At 42.4% G+C, this 18,422-nt stretch overlaps 1 protein-coding gene across 1 annotated transcript in view; it reads right to left on the minus strand.

The window, feature by feature from the left end:
- LOC137524545 (cytochrome P450 2K1-like) overlaps nucleotides 1–18,422 on the minus strand; it is a 64,146-nt gene that overhangs the window by 4,355 nt on the left and 41,369 nt on the right. Inside the window, exons 7-8 of the mRNA XM_068244535.1 lie at nucleotides 14,531–14,718; nucleotides 3,482–3,623 (exon numbers count right to left, since the gene is read on the minus strand). Of these exons, the coding sequence (XP_068100636.1) occupies nucleotides 3,482–3,623; nucleotides 14,531–14,718 (330 nt within the window). The remainder of the gene's footprint in view (nucleotides 1–3,481; nucleotides 3,624–14,530; nucleotides 14,719–18,422) is intronic.

The raw sequence follows: 18,422 nt of genomic DNA on the forward strand, positions 1-18,422 counted from the left end.
CCATACAGGACCTTAGCGCTAATGCACTGCAACTTTGAACTTGCAGGCTTTTTAAGTTGCTGCTTTTCATTAATACCAGAAACAAATAGACCCAAGTCTCTAAACCGTTTTTTACTTCCAACAGATGGTGTTGGAAGACACAAGTTCAGAACCTGCTGAGGGGCGGAGATTAATGCATCAAGTTTTCTGTGCATATACAGTGGCTTGCAAAAGTATTCGGCCCTCTTGAAGTTTTCCACATTTTGTCATTTTTACAAATAAGTAACTGCAAAGTGGGGTGTGCGTAATTATTCGGCTCCCTGAGTCAATACTTTGTAGAACCACCTTTTGCTGCAATTACAGCTGCCAGTCTTTTAGGGTATGTCTCTACCAGCTTTGCACATCTAGAGACTGAAATCCTTGCCCATTCTTCTTTGCAAAACAGCTCCAGCTCAGTCAAATTAGATGGACAGCATTTGTGAACAGCAGTTTTCAGATCTGGTTTTCAGATCTTGCCACGGATTCTCGATTGAATTTAGATCTGGACTTTGACTGGGCCATTCTAACACATAGATATGTTTTGTTTTAAACCATTCCATTGTTGCCCTGGCTTTATGTTTAGGGTCATTGTCCTGCTGGAAGGTGAACCTCCGCCCCAGTCTTAAGTCTTTTGCAGTCTCCAGGAGGTTTTCTTCCAAGTTTGCCCTGTATTTGGCTCCATCCATCTTCCCATCAACTCTCTCTGACCAGCTTCCCTGTCCCTGCTGAAGAGATGCACCCCTCGAGCATGATGCTGCCACCCCCATATTCGACAGTGGGGATGGTGTGTTCAGAGTGATGTGCAGTGTTAGTTTTCTGCCACACATAGCGTTTTGCATTTTGGCCAAAAAGTTCCATTTTGGTCTCATCTTACCAGAGCACCTTCTTCCACATGGTTGCTGTGTCCCCCACATGGCTTGTGGCAAACTGCAAACGGGACTTCTTATGCTTTCTGTTAACAATGCCTTTCTTCTTGCCACTCTTCCATAAAGACCAACTTTGTACATTGCATGACTAATAGTTGTCCTATGGACAGAGTCTCCCACCTGAGCTGTAGATCTCTGCAGCTCGTCCAGAGTCACCATGGGCCTCTTGACTGCATTTCTGATCAGCGCTCTCCTTGTTTGGCCTGTGAGTTTAGGTGGATGGCCTTGTCTTGGTAGGTTTACAGTTGTGCCATACTCCTTCCATTTCTGAATGATCGCTTGAACAGTGCTCTTTGGGATGTTCAAGGCTTTGGAAATCTTTTTGTAGCCTATGCCTGCTTTAAATTTCTCAATAACTTGATCCCTGACCTGTCTTGGGCCTGCCTTGTGTGTTCTTTGGACTTCACAGTGTTGTTGCTCCCAATATTCTCTTAGACAACCTCTGAGGCGTACGTACAAAAAGGGCGCCTGGACAAAAAGGGCGCGGGGTGTAAACTCTAAATAATAATTAATCATTAATAGGGTTTATAAATATAGTGTGCTATATTTCGTTTACAAATAATGTTTAACAAAATTATAAATCATTAAATAATGTTTATGAAATCGGAAATTGTGAAAACGTTAATCTTCCCTGTTTCAAAAGTTAAACTTATAATTACGTTTATAAAAAAACCAATAATATATGTTTAATTGTTATAATTGTATATTATTGTGAATAACCGTCATTTATGGTTTGTTGTTATAATAAAATTTGAAAATATTGTTTATAAAGATGATATAAATATAACTACGTTCGTAATAAATGTTGTAATACATTAGTAATTATTACTAAAATTTTACTAAAACTATACCTAAGCCTACTCTTACACAGAACCCTACCTGTACCTATCCCTAACCCCTAGACTCCCCTGTTGGTGCCTAAACCTAAGACCCCCCTGTTGGTGCCTAAACCTAAGACCCCCCTGTTGGTGCCTAAACCTAAGACCCCCCTGTTGGTGCCTAAACCTAAGACCCCCCTGTTGGTGCCTAAACCTAAGACCCCCCTGTTGGTGCCTAAACCTAAGACCCCCCTGTTGGTGCCTAAACCTAAGACCCCCCTGTTGGTGCCTAAACCTAAGACCCCCCTGTTGGTGCCTAAGTAACCCTCCCTGTACCTACCCCTAACCCCTAGACCCCCCTCTTGGTGCCTAAACCTAAGACCCCCCTGTTAATGCCTAAACCTAAGACCCCCCCTGTTAATGCCTAAACCTAAGACCCCCCTGTTGGTGCCTAAACCTAAGACCCCCCTGTTAATGCCTAAACCTAAGACCCCCCTGTTGGTGCCTAAACCTAAGACCCCCCTGTTGGTGCCTAAACCTAAGACCCCCCTTTATTATGTGGATAATTATGTTTTAGTAATTGTGGATTAAAAAAATATTTTGCAATTTACGTTACGTACTGATCGCTTTATTTTGTGAATAATAATGTTTTACAAACAGTAAGGGATAAAACTTTAAATAATGTTTTAATTATTTAAATAAGATAAATATGTTTAGTATTTTCATAAACGTTATTCGGCACGGGTGCATTTTATAAACGTAAATCACCACAAGTTCAGTTATAAATCATTAAACAGCTCCGGGCGCCGTTTGTAAACTTTATTTAGCTCCTGGCGCCGTTTATAAACTTTATTTAGCTCCGGCGCCCTTTTTTCCTACCCGGCGCCCATTAAACGCTATTTATTATGGGAGTGAATGGCGGCGCCCTTTTTGTCCACTAGCGGCATGCGCCCTTTTTTCCCAGCTCCACCTCTGAGGCCCTCACAGAGCAGCTGTATTTGTACTGACATTAGATTACACACAGGTGCACTCTATTTAGTCATTAGAACTCATCAGGCAATGTCTATAGGCAACTGACTGCACTCAGATCAAAGGGGGCCGAATAATTATGCACACACCACTTTGCAGTTATTTATTTGTAAAAAAAATGTTTGGAATCATGTATGATTTTCGATCCACTTCTCACGTGTACACCACTTTGTATAGGTCTTTCATGTGGAATTCCAGTAAAATTGATTCATGTTTGTGGCAGTAATATGACAAAATGTGGAAAACTTCAAGGGGGCCGAATACTTTTGCAACCCACTGTAGTCTATTGAGTTCTGGCTTGAGGTCTCGATTAAGGCTCTTTCACACTAGAGCACGTTTCCTGCGTTTTGACACAAAGTCGGAACTTTGCGTTAACCAAGGTAAAATGAAAGTCCATAGACTTTCATTTTATCTTTCACACCCGAGGCTGTGTTTTTGTCCGTTGCGGTTGGACACACCCGGGAGCTTTTAATTATTGGTAGCTGGCGTTTTCCCGTTGGGTGAATTAATAGCTACCGCCCCTGATTACATCGCACCGCAGCATCCCGACGACATGCCGCAGGCTATTCAATGCGTGCAGGAGAACGGCTCCTGCACAAGTTGTTAGATGTGAAAGAGCCCTCAATGTCTTAACTTAGTTGCAACAATGATTATGCCGTTAGATATAATGTGATTAGTTTAATGACCCACCTGCTGAGAAAGGCATAAACGCATCTTTATGTTCAAATTTGCCAGATCCATCCAGAAAGTGATTTGGGTTAAATTCATAAGGTGTTTCCCACTGAGTCTTGTCATACAGAACAGATGTGAGGTTAGGAATCACCTCTGTATCCTGCAAGCACAAACACATTGTACTACACTTAAAGGAAAACTCAGTGACCTGTCATTAGGTTGGGCAATGTCATTTGCAGGTTTTTAAAATATCTTCTCTTCAAAAGTTATCAGTCTCAATAAGTTTTTTTTTACTATTAAAGTTTAATGAGACTTATGCAAAAAACAGTACAAAAAAATTATTGTAGATAGATAGAGATAGAGAGCATCAGATGTATAATGACACGAGTTCACATGACATAAACAGCTATAGGTTGATAATATGGCTAATCAAAACATGCATGAAAAAAACCCAAGGTTGGAGTTGCAGTTAGTTTAAACTACAAAAAGAAAGACCTTCCAATTCTTGGATCAATATTAATTGCAGGTCTGTAATATAATCCATGTACCGGATATAGAACAAGAAGAAAGGAAGACAGAAAAGTTCAAGATGATCAACTTTATGCATTTTAGGCAAATCTTCAGTATCTACTGATTAGCAAGGATTCATAATCCGCTTATACTCGTCAGATGTTTGAAATTCATTCCAGATAGACCATGTGAGAGTGTATTGATCCGAACGATCTTGAGACATAAGAATTAACCTCTCCATAGCCTCTATCCTATCCACTCTTGAGAGCCAAGCGTCAACTGTGGGTGGAGATGGGGGATTTCCAATTTAGGGGGATAAGTGCTCAAGCAGCATTGATAAGATGTACCGTAAGAGATCGTTTGTATGCTTTTACAGCATCATTAGTAACATGTAGAAGGAAGGTACTAGGAGTACGTTGCACTGTAGAACAATCAATCGATGGATCGTCTTCTAGTAATTGTCGAGAGAAGGGCAAGACCAAAAGATGTGAAGAATGTCACTTCCATCTGCCCCACATCTCCAACATGTATCTGGAGCTGAAGGGAAGATACGGTGTATCACCTTTGGGGTTCTATACCAACGAGTTAGGATCTTTTATCCCAGTTTCTGGGTATTTGCATTCAGCGAGCCTTTGTGATTTATCATAAATATTTTTTGCCATTGGTCTTTTGCAAGCTCCAGACCCAAATCTCTCTCCCAGGCTTATTGGAATCTGAGTTTCTAAGGGCAAGAGGGTTCAAGAAAAATCTGGTAAATTTGAGACACCAAATGTCTGTGGGGAGTAGTATTCACCACTAGTTTCTTGAACGAGGTCAGTGGAGTACTCCAATCAAACTTGCCTTTAAGAGAGTTTAGGTATAAGCGAATCTGGAAATATTGCCAATTGGACAGGTTCAGGTCCACTCTAAGAGCCACTATGCAGCTTTAATGTTTGTATTTTATGATCCAATAAAATAATCTTCTGATTAAAAGAGCTGTGCTGGATCGTCTTGGAGAAATTGTACGCTATACCCTGTGGGTACAGGGGTGGATCCGCTGCACGCCCATTCCCCGACATCGCTAGTGTGCGGTCTCATACATCTTTGTGGTCACTCTAAGAGCTGACATTTCGGAGTGTGTCTTAATACTGTTCCCAGAGATAAAATCTCTCACTCTTGGGCACCCTCCCTCCGGCCAATTTTGTAGAAATGGAATGTCAGAAGATGAGGGAAATTGTGGATTAGCTATCAGGGGTCAATTTGTTAGGAAAAGAGGACAAACCAAAGGCAGGTAGGTATTTTCTCATATTTTTCACTGTGGCCAATAAAAGAGGATTACCCCAAATAGTTTTCAGGAGGTTTGTGGTGTCAGACCAACCCAGAGCAGCAGCAGAACATAGTGTGGATTCCTGTCCAATCCCCACCCAGATATTGGGATTTACACAGTTAGCCCATTTGACCACCCTACACAACTGGGATGCCAAATGGTATTTGAATAAGTTAGGGAGACTCATCCCACCCGACTCCTTTGGGATACACAAAATCGTCTGCTTGAGGCGTGGAGGTTAATTCCCCCAAATGAATTTGTTAATGTAAGTTTGTAGCGTCCACAAATAAGAAGCTGGCAGGTCAATAGGTAGACATTGAATCATATATAAGAAGCGTGGTAGCAGGTTCATTTTGACCGAAGCCATTCGTCCAAACCACGTCAGGCTAGATTTACTGCTCCAATTAAGTAGGTCTGTTTTTCAAGCCTGAGCAATGTGAACAAACTTAGCTTCAAAGCAGTCTTCATAAGTTTTAATATTCATTCTAGCTATTTCTCTGATTCATACTTTTTGCATAGCTCCCACCTTTTTGAGATAGAAACGAAGCACGCCTTTAAGACAAGCTCCTGTCACACCTCTAGTCACGCATACCACAAAGAATTCATTAGCAAAAAATGTTCAATCAAATGTTCATATTAAAGGACCACTATCGCAAAAAAATTGTAAGATTTAAAATACGTGTGTATACATACTGGTAGAATGTGCGTTTCTTCCAGATGCACTTATTTTTCTCACATGTTCCTGTCACTTACTAAAGGCACGTTACACCACAGTCGATAGGCACCCTGGTGAGGGTATCCGAGTGCTAAGCTGATATGGTGTTTTAGTCCAGCAGCTCCCAAAGCATAGGTAGAAGAGATCAGCAGTACCACGTAGATGTATTTAAGCTCTTTATTGCATAAAGATAAAGCCCAGGGACAGCGACAGACGCTGTTTCGGAGGCAAATTCCTTCCTCAATCTGTATAGGCTCACTCAAAAGAGATTACAACCACAATGGAATTTATATACAGTTTCAATAAGGTCACATGGACCAATCAGATAACATCACAATACAAAAAAACATGAATGTCCAATCACAGGGCAAAGCATAATGAGAGGACCTGATGGGGAACAGATATGTAAATCAGCAGCCGTTACAACAGCATAATTTGAAAAGTGTCATATCCTTAATAGCCAATCAGCACATACCAAGTCAGGAGGACCTGATGGGAAACCACAGAACTGTCATAATGCTCCTCCCAATCTCCCAGAGGGCAATGTGAGAAGCGTACTACCGAAAAACGGAAAGAATGACGTCATGACGGCAGCCGCTTCCATACGTAAAATCGTCCTAACAACGCGTAAAAATGTACGCAAAAAATTCTCAACTGCATCCATGCGTAAAAGCGTCCTAGCTAAGCATAAAAACGTACGCATAAAGTCAAATGCGGTACCATACAAATAGCCACTATGCCGAATGAACAAATCTGCAAACTGACGTGTAAAACGCATGTAATGCAGAACATGCTGACAAAGTCAGCACCGTAAATCATCAAATAATGACCAAAAGCAAAAAATGCTAGTGCTGTGGTAAAGTAAGGCTGAGTGTGCCATAATAGATACCCACCCTTATAAATAAATCATTGTATTATATGTAAAAAATACAATAATAATAAAGAGACCCACACGTCAAAAAACGGCAACTCCCAGTATACTCAAAGTGTAACCCACAAGGGAAAAACACATAGCTGGACTCAGCAGTCAGCACACCACCAACGCGGCATAGCAGACCGCACAAAAATATGTAAGGGCACAATATATGAATGAATCTTACACTCAATTTAAATATAAAAGTTTAAATGCAAAAAGAAAGGTCATAATCCCGGTTGAGACCGCTCCCTCCCAGGGTACCCAACCTCCTGATCCAACCCGCCTCTCGCCTAAGTAATTATTTTTCCCTGTTTCCTCTAAAATGAACAGGTACCCCCTAAATGATTTGCACACGGAGCTGTGGTATAGAGCGGCGGAACTGGGTGAAATGGGCCAAGACAGATTGAGACATATTCTTGGTCCTAATGGCCGATTTATGTGAGGAGATACGTTCACGCAATTGCTGGGTGGTCTCTCCCACATATAATAGCCCACATGGGCATTTAAGTAAATAAACTACATATGAAGAATCACATGTATACAGACCACGTATGCTGAACTCAGTTCCTTTGGACGGGTGCCTAAACTTATCTCCCTTAAAAATCAAGCCACACATATGACAGCCTAAACATGGAAAGGTGCCACTTCGGCCACTCTGTACCACAGCTCGAGGAATACGGGCTCGAATCTTGTCCCTAACCATAGGGGCTCGTTTAAAAGATAACAAAGGAGGAAATTTAAACTCAGGTACCTGGGGAAAAGCACTTTGTAAGAGGCCCCAATGCTGCCGTACAATGGACCCCAGCTTATAGCTGCAGGCATTGTACCTGGAAACAAAAGGGAGTCTCGCTCCTCCATGGCGTCTTCTGGTGGGTCTATTGGATACCAGGGTGTGTTCGGGGTACCCCCTTGACCTAAATCTGTCCCTCATTTCATTAAGCTAAATCTCGCACTGGCTAGAATCTGATACAATCCTGGAGACTCTCTGCAATTGTCCACCAGGAATATGTTCCCTAGTTGACCTGGGGTGGAAGCTAGAGAATTCCAAAACAGTGTTTCTATCTGTTGGTTTAACATACAGATCTGTCTGGAAACCATCAGGTCCCAAGACAACCTGAGTATCCAGGAAGGAAACACTCTTCGAGTCAAAGTGTGCAGTCAATCTAATTGGGGGGGGGGGGGGCATTTGCTCGAAAGCTCCTCAATAAATTAATTAAAGGCCAACTGTGGCCCCCTCCAATGCAAAAAATATCGTCAATGTACCTCCACCAACAAACCACATGTTGGCGGAAGTACATGCTAGTATAGACGAATGCCTCTTCATAGAGGCCCATAAAAAGATTTGCATAGGATGGGGCCACGTTGGAACCCATTGCCGTCCCCCGTAATTGTTGATAGGAAACACCCTCGAACTCAAAGTAATTTTCCTCCAAGATAATCTTCAAGAGTGACACTGCAAACTTTCTCTGTTCAATGGTCAGGTCAGACCAATCGATTGCCTCTACACCCCCATCATGTAGGATGGAGGTGTAGAGGCTCTCGACATCTAATGTAACCAGCGCGAGATCCGTGCAATCAATCTGAAGTTTGCCCAACTTCTCCAAAACATAGTGGTGTCTTTTAGATAAAAATCTAAAGACACAGCAAAAGGCTGCAGAAGTTTGTCCAAAAACTTAGCTAAAGGGACAAACACCGAACCTACCCCGGCCACGATGGGTCTCCCCGGTGGCCGGAGTAGGTTCTTGTGATTTTCAGAAGAGTATAGAATTTGGGGGTCGCAGGGTGGTCACAGTAGAGGAATTACCTTAAGTCTTCATCGATGGTACCCCTAATGTATGCATCATCAATAACGGACCTAATGCGTGAACAAATCCTCCGGATGGGGTCACCACTTAATTTCTTATAGACTGAGGTATGGCCAAGCTGTGACAAAATCTCCTCTCTGTAATAACTAGTGTCCAAGACCACCACTGCTCCCCCCTTATCCGCTGCCCGAACAGTGATATCAGAGTTCTTCTGTATAGAAGCCAGCGCATCCCTTTCAGAACGACTTAAATTTGAGTTGATCTTCAAATGACCATTGTTAAAGTCCCGCTCCATCGCCTAATTCCATCCATCAATTTAGAAGCAAAGATATCAATAGTGGGGTGGCTGGGTGGAACAAAGGAACTCTTTTTCGTAAGCTGGTAGTCCCCTTAGTGAAAAGAGTCTTTCCCTTTTAATCCGTTGTCGAGGTAAAAAAGAGTTAGTGGAGAAAAAGGCCTTCAATTTAATGCTTCGCAGGAAGTGATAGCATTCCTGTTCCATGAGGAAAAAATCCGGAGGGTTGATGGGGCAGAAACCCAAACCATGATTTAGGGCCTTAGTTTCTTCATTCAAAAGCACCTGATGTGAAATATTGACAACTAATTTTTGCGTTGTCGAAGATTCATTTTGTTGGTTTTGGGGACCTCCTTGTTGCTTCCGGCATCTTCGCTTGTACCGTTTGCCCCCTCGTCTTTTTTTGCGATGTGTAGTAGGTGAACCATAAGCTGTTATGGCGCTGTAGTCCAGCAGCTCCCAAAGCATAGTACACTTCTCGCATTGCCCTCTGGGAGATTGGGAGGAGCGTTATGACAGTGCTGTGGTTTTCCATCAGGTCCTCCTGACTTGGTATGTGCTGATTGGCCATTAAGGATATGACACTTTTCAAATCATGCTGTGGTACCGGCTGCTGATATACATATCTGTTCCCCATCAGGTCCTCTCATGCTTTGCCCTGTGATTGGACATTCATGTTTTTTTGTATTGTGATGTTATCTGATTGGTCCTCTTATTGAAACTGTATATAAATGCCATTGTGGTTGTTATCTCTTTTGAGTGAGCCTATACAACTTGAGGAAGGAGTTTGCCTCCGAAACAGCGTCTGCCGCTGTCCCTGGGCTTTATCTTTATGCAATAAAGAGCTTAAATACATCTACGTGGTACTGCTGATCTCTTCTACCTATACTTCCTAAAGGTAAACATCTCGTTTTGGACTAATCCATCTTCTCATTGGGGATTCCCAGTATCTCCTTTATTCTTTAGAAAAACACGCCCTGCAAAGCATCTGTATAAAGTTGTTGGCCAGCCTGCCTACTCATGCGCATACAATTTTGGCAGTTGGATTGAGCAACAGACATTAAGTAAGCGCTTTTAAAAATAAAATAAACACCTGAGAATCCCCCACAAGGAGATAAACTAGTTCATCAACTGTCCGATTTTCAATGCCTATAGTAAGGGAGAGGAGACTAGAAAAAAAAAGTAATTTCATAGTGTATTTTAATCTGGGAGAAATGATCATCTCATAAGTATGTGTAAACATGTAGTTTAATTTTACAATTTGTCATGATAGCATAGCAATCTTTTAACATTTAAAGATAAGAAATGTATCAATTTATATGATGGGAATACAGTTTAAAAGTCAATTAAACAGTTTTTTGCAGAAGTAAAATACATATATTTACATGAAGAGGGGGTGGCTGGATGCCTTAGAAAGAAAACAGAGACAGCGGGAGCTCAAATAGTGCAATATGTTACCAAACTGAGAAAAATGTAATTAAAGACAAATGATACCCACAAAGGTAAGTTGCAAGAGGGGACAACCAACCGCTTGAATCAGGTGGAGATGCACAAACCTGACTCCACTCGGGTGTCCAGAAGATATGGGATGCGGTCACTCTCTTAGGAAAACACACCAGTACTAAGTGTGGCAAAGCCACATAAGACCAATAACACCCATCCAAAGGGGTGAGAAGGACAAAGGAGGGGTAAGAGGTGCCCAGAGGTAATTGAAACTAAGTTAAAAACAACTAAAATGAAAAAGAAGTGGTGGCTTTAAAGAGGTCCTCATTGTCGGCTCAACAGAGTGATTTGAAACTACAATTGGCTTAAAGCCAATGGGAACCGTTTGGATAAAAACAAAAGGCACATACTTACCTAAGGAGAGGGAAGGAAAAACACTTACCTCAGTAGCATCACACTTCCTGGAGGAACATCATGGTTCCTGTAGTGGCCTAACTGTTTGTGGCATAGAGCAGGTTAAACTAAATATAAGAGGTGGTGACATAGTAAAACAACTTCTTAGAAGAGAGGCAAGATGGATTTGCCAGCTTAATAGTTTGTTACCAATTGGTTTAAATGAAGAAGTAGACTGGTCTGGGTTTGTGGGCTAAATTTCTGGCTGACAGATATCTGTAATTGATTACAGGGCCGGGCCGAGGCAGAGGCTGAAGAGGCTTTAGCCTCAGGGCGCAGTGTAGGAGGGGGCGCACAATTCATTCAGCTGTCATTACCAATTGTGTTTGAAGCAGAAAGAAATAAGAAAAGGGCATACATAGCAGTGACTGCAAGCCAGATAACTAGAGATTAAGGTTGGGGGCCCCGGGGTACCTCTTAGTCTAACAGCAATCAGTGTGTGACGGCTGGGGTGGGAGGGATGGAGGGGCGCACTTTGGTGTCTCAGCCTTGGGTGCTGAAGGACCTTGTCCCGGCTCTGATTGATTATCTCGCATATATAATTGCTTTTTCTATGTGTTAAATCAGAGATATAAATAGTTTCCCTCTTTTTTCTCTTTACATGCAGAAGTATTATAGTCCCCATTGATTGATGTTATGGACTACTGTATTATGAACAATGCTTTCTAACGCTTACTTGGACTTGTGACCACTGTTTTAGACTTGATCTTTGGAGACCCCCTTGGAATGGACTAGATATCTCTTTGGGACAATGAACTATGATGAAACATTGGACTTTGAAGTCATCTTCCCTCCCTTGTTATTTGTCCTGGGTGGCTAAGACAATGAACTTGAGGGGTTGCTTCCCCTTTAAGAGCTAACAGCCTATTGTTATAATTTATTCAGAGCTGAAGGATTTGTTGATAGGAAGGTAGAGTTGACATCCCCTAAAAGTATTATATTGTTTATGCATTGATGAATCTAATATGTATTATTGATAATGTCTAATATTGATATTTAAACTGTTTTATCAAGTCTATATTATATTCTTGGTGATGGTGTCCCTATGATGAGGATCTTATGGGATTAAGCTTTATCTATGTATACCCTATTTGTTCTTTTAGTCTTTTCCCTTTATAGTACTCATTGTCTGAGGCTGTGCGTGGCTCCTTGTAGTGGGTGGCAGTATGTGGCCACTTAGATATCCAGATGTCCTTATACTGGGACGTCCTTATAGTCTTCTATAAGATGGCTGCATAATAGAATGGCCGTTCACACACTGCGCAGGTCTGCGCTATAATACATACCCGTATTTCCGCGTTCCAGCGTGGTTTACGAGATCCTGGCCTCCACTGACGTAGTTTCCGCCCTCAGTGACGTCACTTCCGGGGGCGTCTGGCTTTTCGCGATCACCCTCCATTACTATTTAAACGCCGCAATGGCGGCAATACAGCACGGATGTCTCCCTCCTTCCTTGAAAAAGCGGGATAACGCCTGCGAAACTAGTGGGTCCGTTTGAGGGAACCCTCTGCCTCTCTCTGCCTTCACCTTGCCTGCCTCCTATTCACCATTACTGGGCTAAGTATACCTCTTCACTTTCACTATGGACTGCCACGGTAGTTTCACTGGTCCTGCCTATCACTAACTGTGTCACTATTTTTCAGGTTAAACTGTTGGTTATTTATATATTGCAGGGATTTTGTGCAATTGGTTATATATTTTTGTTGATTTATTCATTTAGCACAGACCATATGACAAGGGAACTTTGTCTCTAATTTCTACACACTTCATGTATATGCTGAACCCGGGTTCTTTCCGATTAGGGCACAGTTCCTGAGCCCTTTGAGGATAATCATTATTAGATATAGGTGGTTTGCAACATACATTTGCATGGTGATATATTGTTTTTGACATATGTATTTCTTTGGCAGAGAGTTTTTGTAATAATAAAAATTACCATTTTTTCCACACTATTCCTGAGTGGTGCTTTTTAAAGAGTTTCTTTTTTCTCCCATTGTACATATATGTTGTTGGACCCTAGCACACTGCAGGTATATATAGGTGTTGCAGACACACTTGGTTCAATAAGGAGAGGGAAGGCTCTGGGTCCTAATGAGCCTTCTCTCTTCTCTCCCGCTGCCTTTCCAGCGCTGGCTCTCCCAGAGCAGCATTTGACCAATTCGGTCAAATGCTGCTGCTGCTATTTCCACCACCGAGAGGAAGACTTCGGAAGCCCGAGTGCTCCCAAAGATGGGCTACTCCATACTGCACACGCGTGAGCGCCCTCTCTCGTGTGATCCCAGTATAGAGCCGTCTGTCTGGGAGGGCTCGGCTTCTGAAGAATTCCAAAGTCCCCCGCGGTGGGGGATTTGAATGGAGGAGCTGCCGCCTGAACCAGAGCACCAGGAGAGGAGAGGGAAGGAGCTACAAGACCCAGAGCCTCCCTCTTCTTAGGTAAGTATCTACCTTTTGAATTTTTCAAGCGGTTCCCATTGGCTTTAAGGAAGTGGCCTCAGACCCACAAAATGCGTTGCCAGTGCATAATAAATTCCATTGTTTTATGAAGTTGTCATTTTTGACGTAAGCCACCACTTACTCTTCTTTTTCATTTTAGTTGTTTTAAACTTAGTTTTCTATACCTATGGGCCACCAGCCTTTGCTGTTTTTGTTATATACTGTACTTACATAAATCTGGTGGCACACAGGAATGTTGGCGCATGAGGGTTGGAGAAGATTTTAGACTGCATGGGCATCGGGAAGGGGGGGTGGGGGGGGGGAGGCAGCGACGGGGAAGCCATCGTGATATTGAATACCATTGCTGCTGTGTACCCAATCGAGCATATTCGACCAAGCTCTTTCCAGCATGTCTGATTGACCCATTTGACCAATTTTGGGCCGAAATTGATGGATTTATCGATCAGGCAGAAATGTTGCATCATTTTCATCCAATTCGATATAATGATCAATTCAGATAAATGATCAGGCCGCAAATCAGTAGATGTATGGGCACCTTAACCCCTCTCCATTTAACACTAAGTGCAAATGAAGTCACTGCTGGCATGTTGCCATCGCTACCCTCAGGCCTTTCATAGCTGCAAATAGCCCAAACTACAGAGTTAGCAGAATTCCACCGCTGTTAATAATGTCTGGTGCAATCGCTATAGCTGCTATTGACATTGGCACAATGCATAGCTGCAACTCGCACCCAATACAGAGTTTCACTACTGTACATAGTTGCACAATGCCACAATAATGAATGTCAGGCACCATGGCCATTATTCACATCAGGTGCCATTGTCCTCAGTGCCCAAATTACCAGCTGTAGCTGATAATTGGGTAATTTAACATGGGTGTCTATGGTGGTGCCATTTTTAGTATTTGGAACTCGTGCCCAAATGACTCGTTTCACCACTGGAATCCTCCAGCAATATAAGAAGCAAGCAGGATATTCAGCTGCTTAGCAACTACAACAAAACTTTTCAGTAAAAATGTCTGTCAATATTTCAATTAGTACTTATCTTTAATTATGCAGTAACCAAAATATCTGTCAGTTAGGCTTGTGACAGTAATAATAAATAATGATTGAATGCAGTAACCAAAATACAGTATCTGTCGGTTAGACTTGTGACAGTAATAATAAATTACCTTGGGAATGCAGTATCCTCGGAAATGGACATCCTTTGCTGTTGCGTGCGGTAGACTCATGGGAATAATGTTAGAGAACCTCTGCACCTCGTGTATCACTGCGTCAGTATATGGCATTTTCCTCCGATCATCAGCTGTGGGCATCTGTTCTTGCTTAATATGTGCCTGTATTTCCTCTTGTACTTTCTCTGCAGCATAAACTTATTTCATCAGCAGCAGCACAAGAGCTGAAGATATTTTCATTATTGATATAGTAATTTCCAGTCCATAGATACTGGAGGGAAGGGAGTCCGCATACAGTGGCTTACAATAGTATTCGGCCCCCTTGAAGTTTTCCACATTTTGTCACATTAGTGCCACGAACATGAATCAATTTTATTGGAATTCCACATGAAAGACCATTACAAAGTGGTGTACACGTGAGAAGTGGAACGAAAATCATACACAATTCCAAACATTTTTTACAAATCAATAACTGCAAAGCGGGGTGTGCGTAATTATTCAGCCCCCTTTGGTCTGAGTGCAGTCAGTTGCCCATAGACATTGCCTGATGAGTGCTAATGACTAAATAGAGTGTACCTGTGTGTATTCTAATGTCAGTACAAAATACAGCTGCTCTGTGACAACCTCAGAGAATACTGGGAGCAACAAAACCATGAAGTCCAAAGAACACACCAGAAAGGTCAGGGATAAAGTTATTGAGAAATTTAAAGCAGGCTTAGGCTACAAAAGGATTTCTAAAGCCTTGAACACCCACGGAGCACTGTTCAAACGATCATTTAGAAATGGAATAAGTATGGCACAACTGTAAACCTATCAAGACAAGGCCGTCCACCTAAACTCACAGGCCGAACAAGGAGAGCGCTGATCAGAAATGCAGTCAAGACGCCCATGGTGACTCTGGACAAACTGCAGAGATCTACAGCTCAGGTGGGGGAATCTGTCCATAGGACAACTATTAGTCGTGCACTGCACAAAATTGGCCTTTATGAAATAGTGGCAAGAAGAAAGCCATTGTTAACAGAGAAGCATAAGAAGTCACGTTTGCAGTTTGCCACAAGCCATGTGGGGGACACAACAAACGTGAAAGAAGGTGCTCTGGTCAGATGAGACCAAAACAGAACTTTTTGACCAAAATGCAAAACGCTATGTGTGGTGGAAAACTAACACTGCACATCACTCTGAGCACACCATGCCCACTGTCAAAAATGGTGGTGGCAGCATCATGCTCTGGGGTTGCTTCTCTGCAGCAGGGACAGGGAAGCTGGTCAGAGTTGATGGGAAGATGGATGGAACCAAATACAGGACAATCTTGGAAGAAAACCTCTTGGAGTCTGCAAAAGACTTGAGACTGGGGCGGAGGTTCACATTCCAGCAGGACAATGACCCTAAACATAAAGCCAGGGCAACAATGGAATGGTTTAAAACAAAACATATCCATGTGTTAGAATGGCCCAGTCAAAGTCCAGATCTAAATCCAATTAAAAATCTGTGGCAAGATCTGAAAACTGCTCCATCTAATCTGACTGAGCTGGAGCTGTTTTGCAAAGAAGAATGGGCAAGGATTTCAGTCTCTAGATGTGCAAAGCTGGTAGAGACATACCCTAAAAGACTGGCAGACGTAATTGCAGCAAAAGGTGGTTCTACAAAGTATTGACTTTGGGGGGCTAAATAATTACGCACACCCAACTTTGCAGTTATTGATTTGTAAAAAATGTTTTAGAATCATGTATGATTTTCGTTCCACTTCTCACGTGTACACCACTTTGTATTGGTCTTTCACGTGGCATTCCAATAAAATGGATTCAGGTTTGTGGCAGTAATGTGACAAAATGCGAAAAACTTCAAGGGGGCCGAATACTTTTGCAAGCCACTGTATATGTGATCTGAAATGAAGGATAACGGACTCCGGCACTCCAATGCAGAGGTAGTTTATTAAAGCACGGTAGAAAAGAACAACAGGTTACAGAATGCCTGTGTCACTGTATATGTGATGTTGGCATACATTTACTCCTTCATTTGGTAATATGGGACTTGAATCATGAAGCTGCTGTGCTGCTACAGCAGTGCAAGTTACATGACAGCAGCACCAGCTTAATACAGAGCTAAACACGCTACACTGGATTGTGCTGCGGTCAGGATACTTCACAGCACCCAGGAGCGCACGTTACTATGTAAACAGCAGTCCTGTATTTAGCTTGTGCTGCTGTCATGGAGTTCACGCTGCTATAGCAACACAGATTCATGAATCAAGTTCATTGTGAGTACAAAATGTTCCTGATACTTGTTTTAGGGTTCCTGTAAAACCCCGATCCTTCATTACTACCTCTCTAACCTACCCCAAATCTCACCTTGTGCCAAGCGCCTAAACCTAACCCCCTTTCTTGCTATACCCAACACAAACTGAAGCTTCTTTCTAGTCACCTTTCTAGCTGCTACTTCCTAAAAAGGTCTAACCTTAAAGGGACTCCGAGCAGTGCAGTAACTATGGAAAGATGCATACCATTTTGAAGCTCTCTTTCTCTTCTTTCCAACAATATATAAACCGACGCCCTACGCCTTTTAGTTTTCACTATTTTCGCGATCAAATCACGGCAAACGTGATTTCGATCATGAAAATAACGATAACTAAAAGGCGTAGGGCGGCGGTTTATATATTGTTGGAAAGAAGAGAAAGAGAGCTTCAAAATGGTATGCATCTTTCCATAGTTACTTGTATTACACAGGACGACTTTTCCCCAAAGTCGGCGGCTCAATTCAGCTGCCGACTTTGGGGAAAAGTCGTCCTGTGTAATACAAACAACTATGGAAATTTTGCATACCATTTTGAAGCTCTCTTTCTCCTCTTTCCAACGACACATAAACCGCCATCCAACGCCTTTTAGTTTTCGTTATTTTCGCAACCAAAATCGTGTTTGCCACGATTTTGATCGCTAAAATAACAAAAACTAAAAGGCGTAGGGTGCACTGCTCGGAGTCCCTTTAATGTTATCAATACTTCTTTTCCTACTTGTTACCCTACCCTCACTGAGACCTTTCCCCCAATCTTGACCTTCAATCCTTCTCTGTTGTGCCCAACACTAAATGAAACCACTTCTTAGCTTCTACCCCAGGGCCAAACCTTAGCCATGCCTTGCGTCATGTTTAACTATAACACTTTCTACATGTCTTTGTGTAACCGTAACCTTTCAAATGGCGCGTCATCCAAGTATCATATATATCATTTGTATGGGGTCCATGAGCCTGTGCCTCTAATGTGCCTAGACGTGGAAGATAATTTAGAACATGGATAAGGTCTCTTGTTTACTTCTCCATCAAAGCTTGTTAACAGCCTCTTATGAAAAAGAGACACATATAAGTGTCGGATGACATAGGAATGTTGGGGCTAGAATGGTAAAGGTGTATTAATCTTTTAGTATAAGTTTTATTGGTGTGAAGGGTATATAGTCAGAGTTGATGTGGTAGACTGTTAAGCCCCGTTTACACTTAAAGGGGCACTATGGCTAAAAATTGTAAAATTTAAAATATATGCAAACATATACAAATAAGAAGTAAGAGATGCACGATGCATTTAGCATCGCAGCATCATGACCCTGGTGAGTTCCTAGTGAACTTACGTGGGTGTGAGGGGGTTAAGTATATGGGTGGGAAGCTTATTAGGCAGGCAGCAAGGGGTTGGGGCTTGGAGTTAGAGAGGGGAAGTAGTGTAGAGTAGCATCCGGGGAAGGTTCACTACCTCCTAGATCGGCAGTGGTAGCAAACTTCCCACCCACCCTCCCTTTTTTTTGGGGGGGGGGGGGGGGGGTAGGCAGCAGGGGGGGGATCTTTCTTATTTTGAGTCATGGGCCGCAATGTGTGGCGCATCGTGGCAGGTGGAAAACAATTATTTAGG

The sequence above is a fragment of the Hyperolius riggenbachi genome, chromosome 7 (genome assembly GCF_040937935.1).
Source record: "Hyperolius riggenbachi isolate aHypRig1 chromosome 7, aHypRig1.pri, whole genome shotgun sequence".
Lineage (NCBI taxonomy): Eukaryota > Metazoa > Chordata > Amphibia > Anura > Hyperoliidae > Hyperolius > Hyperolius riggenbachi.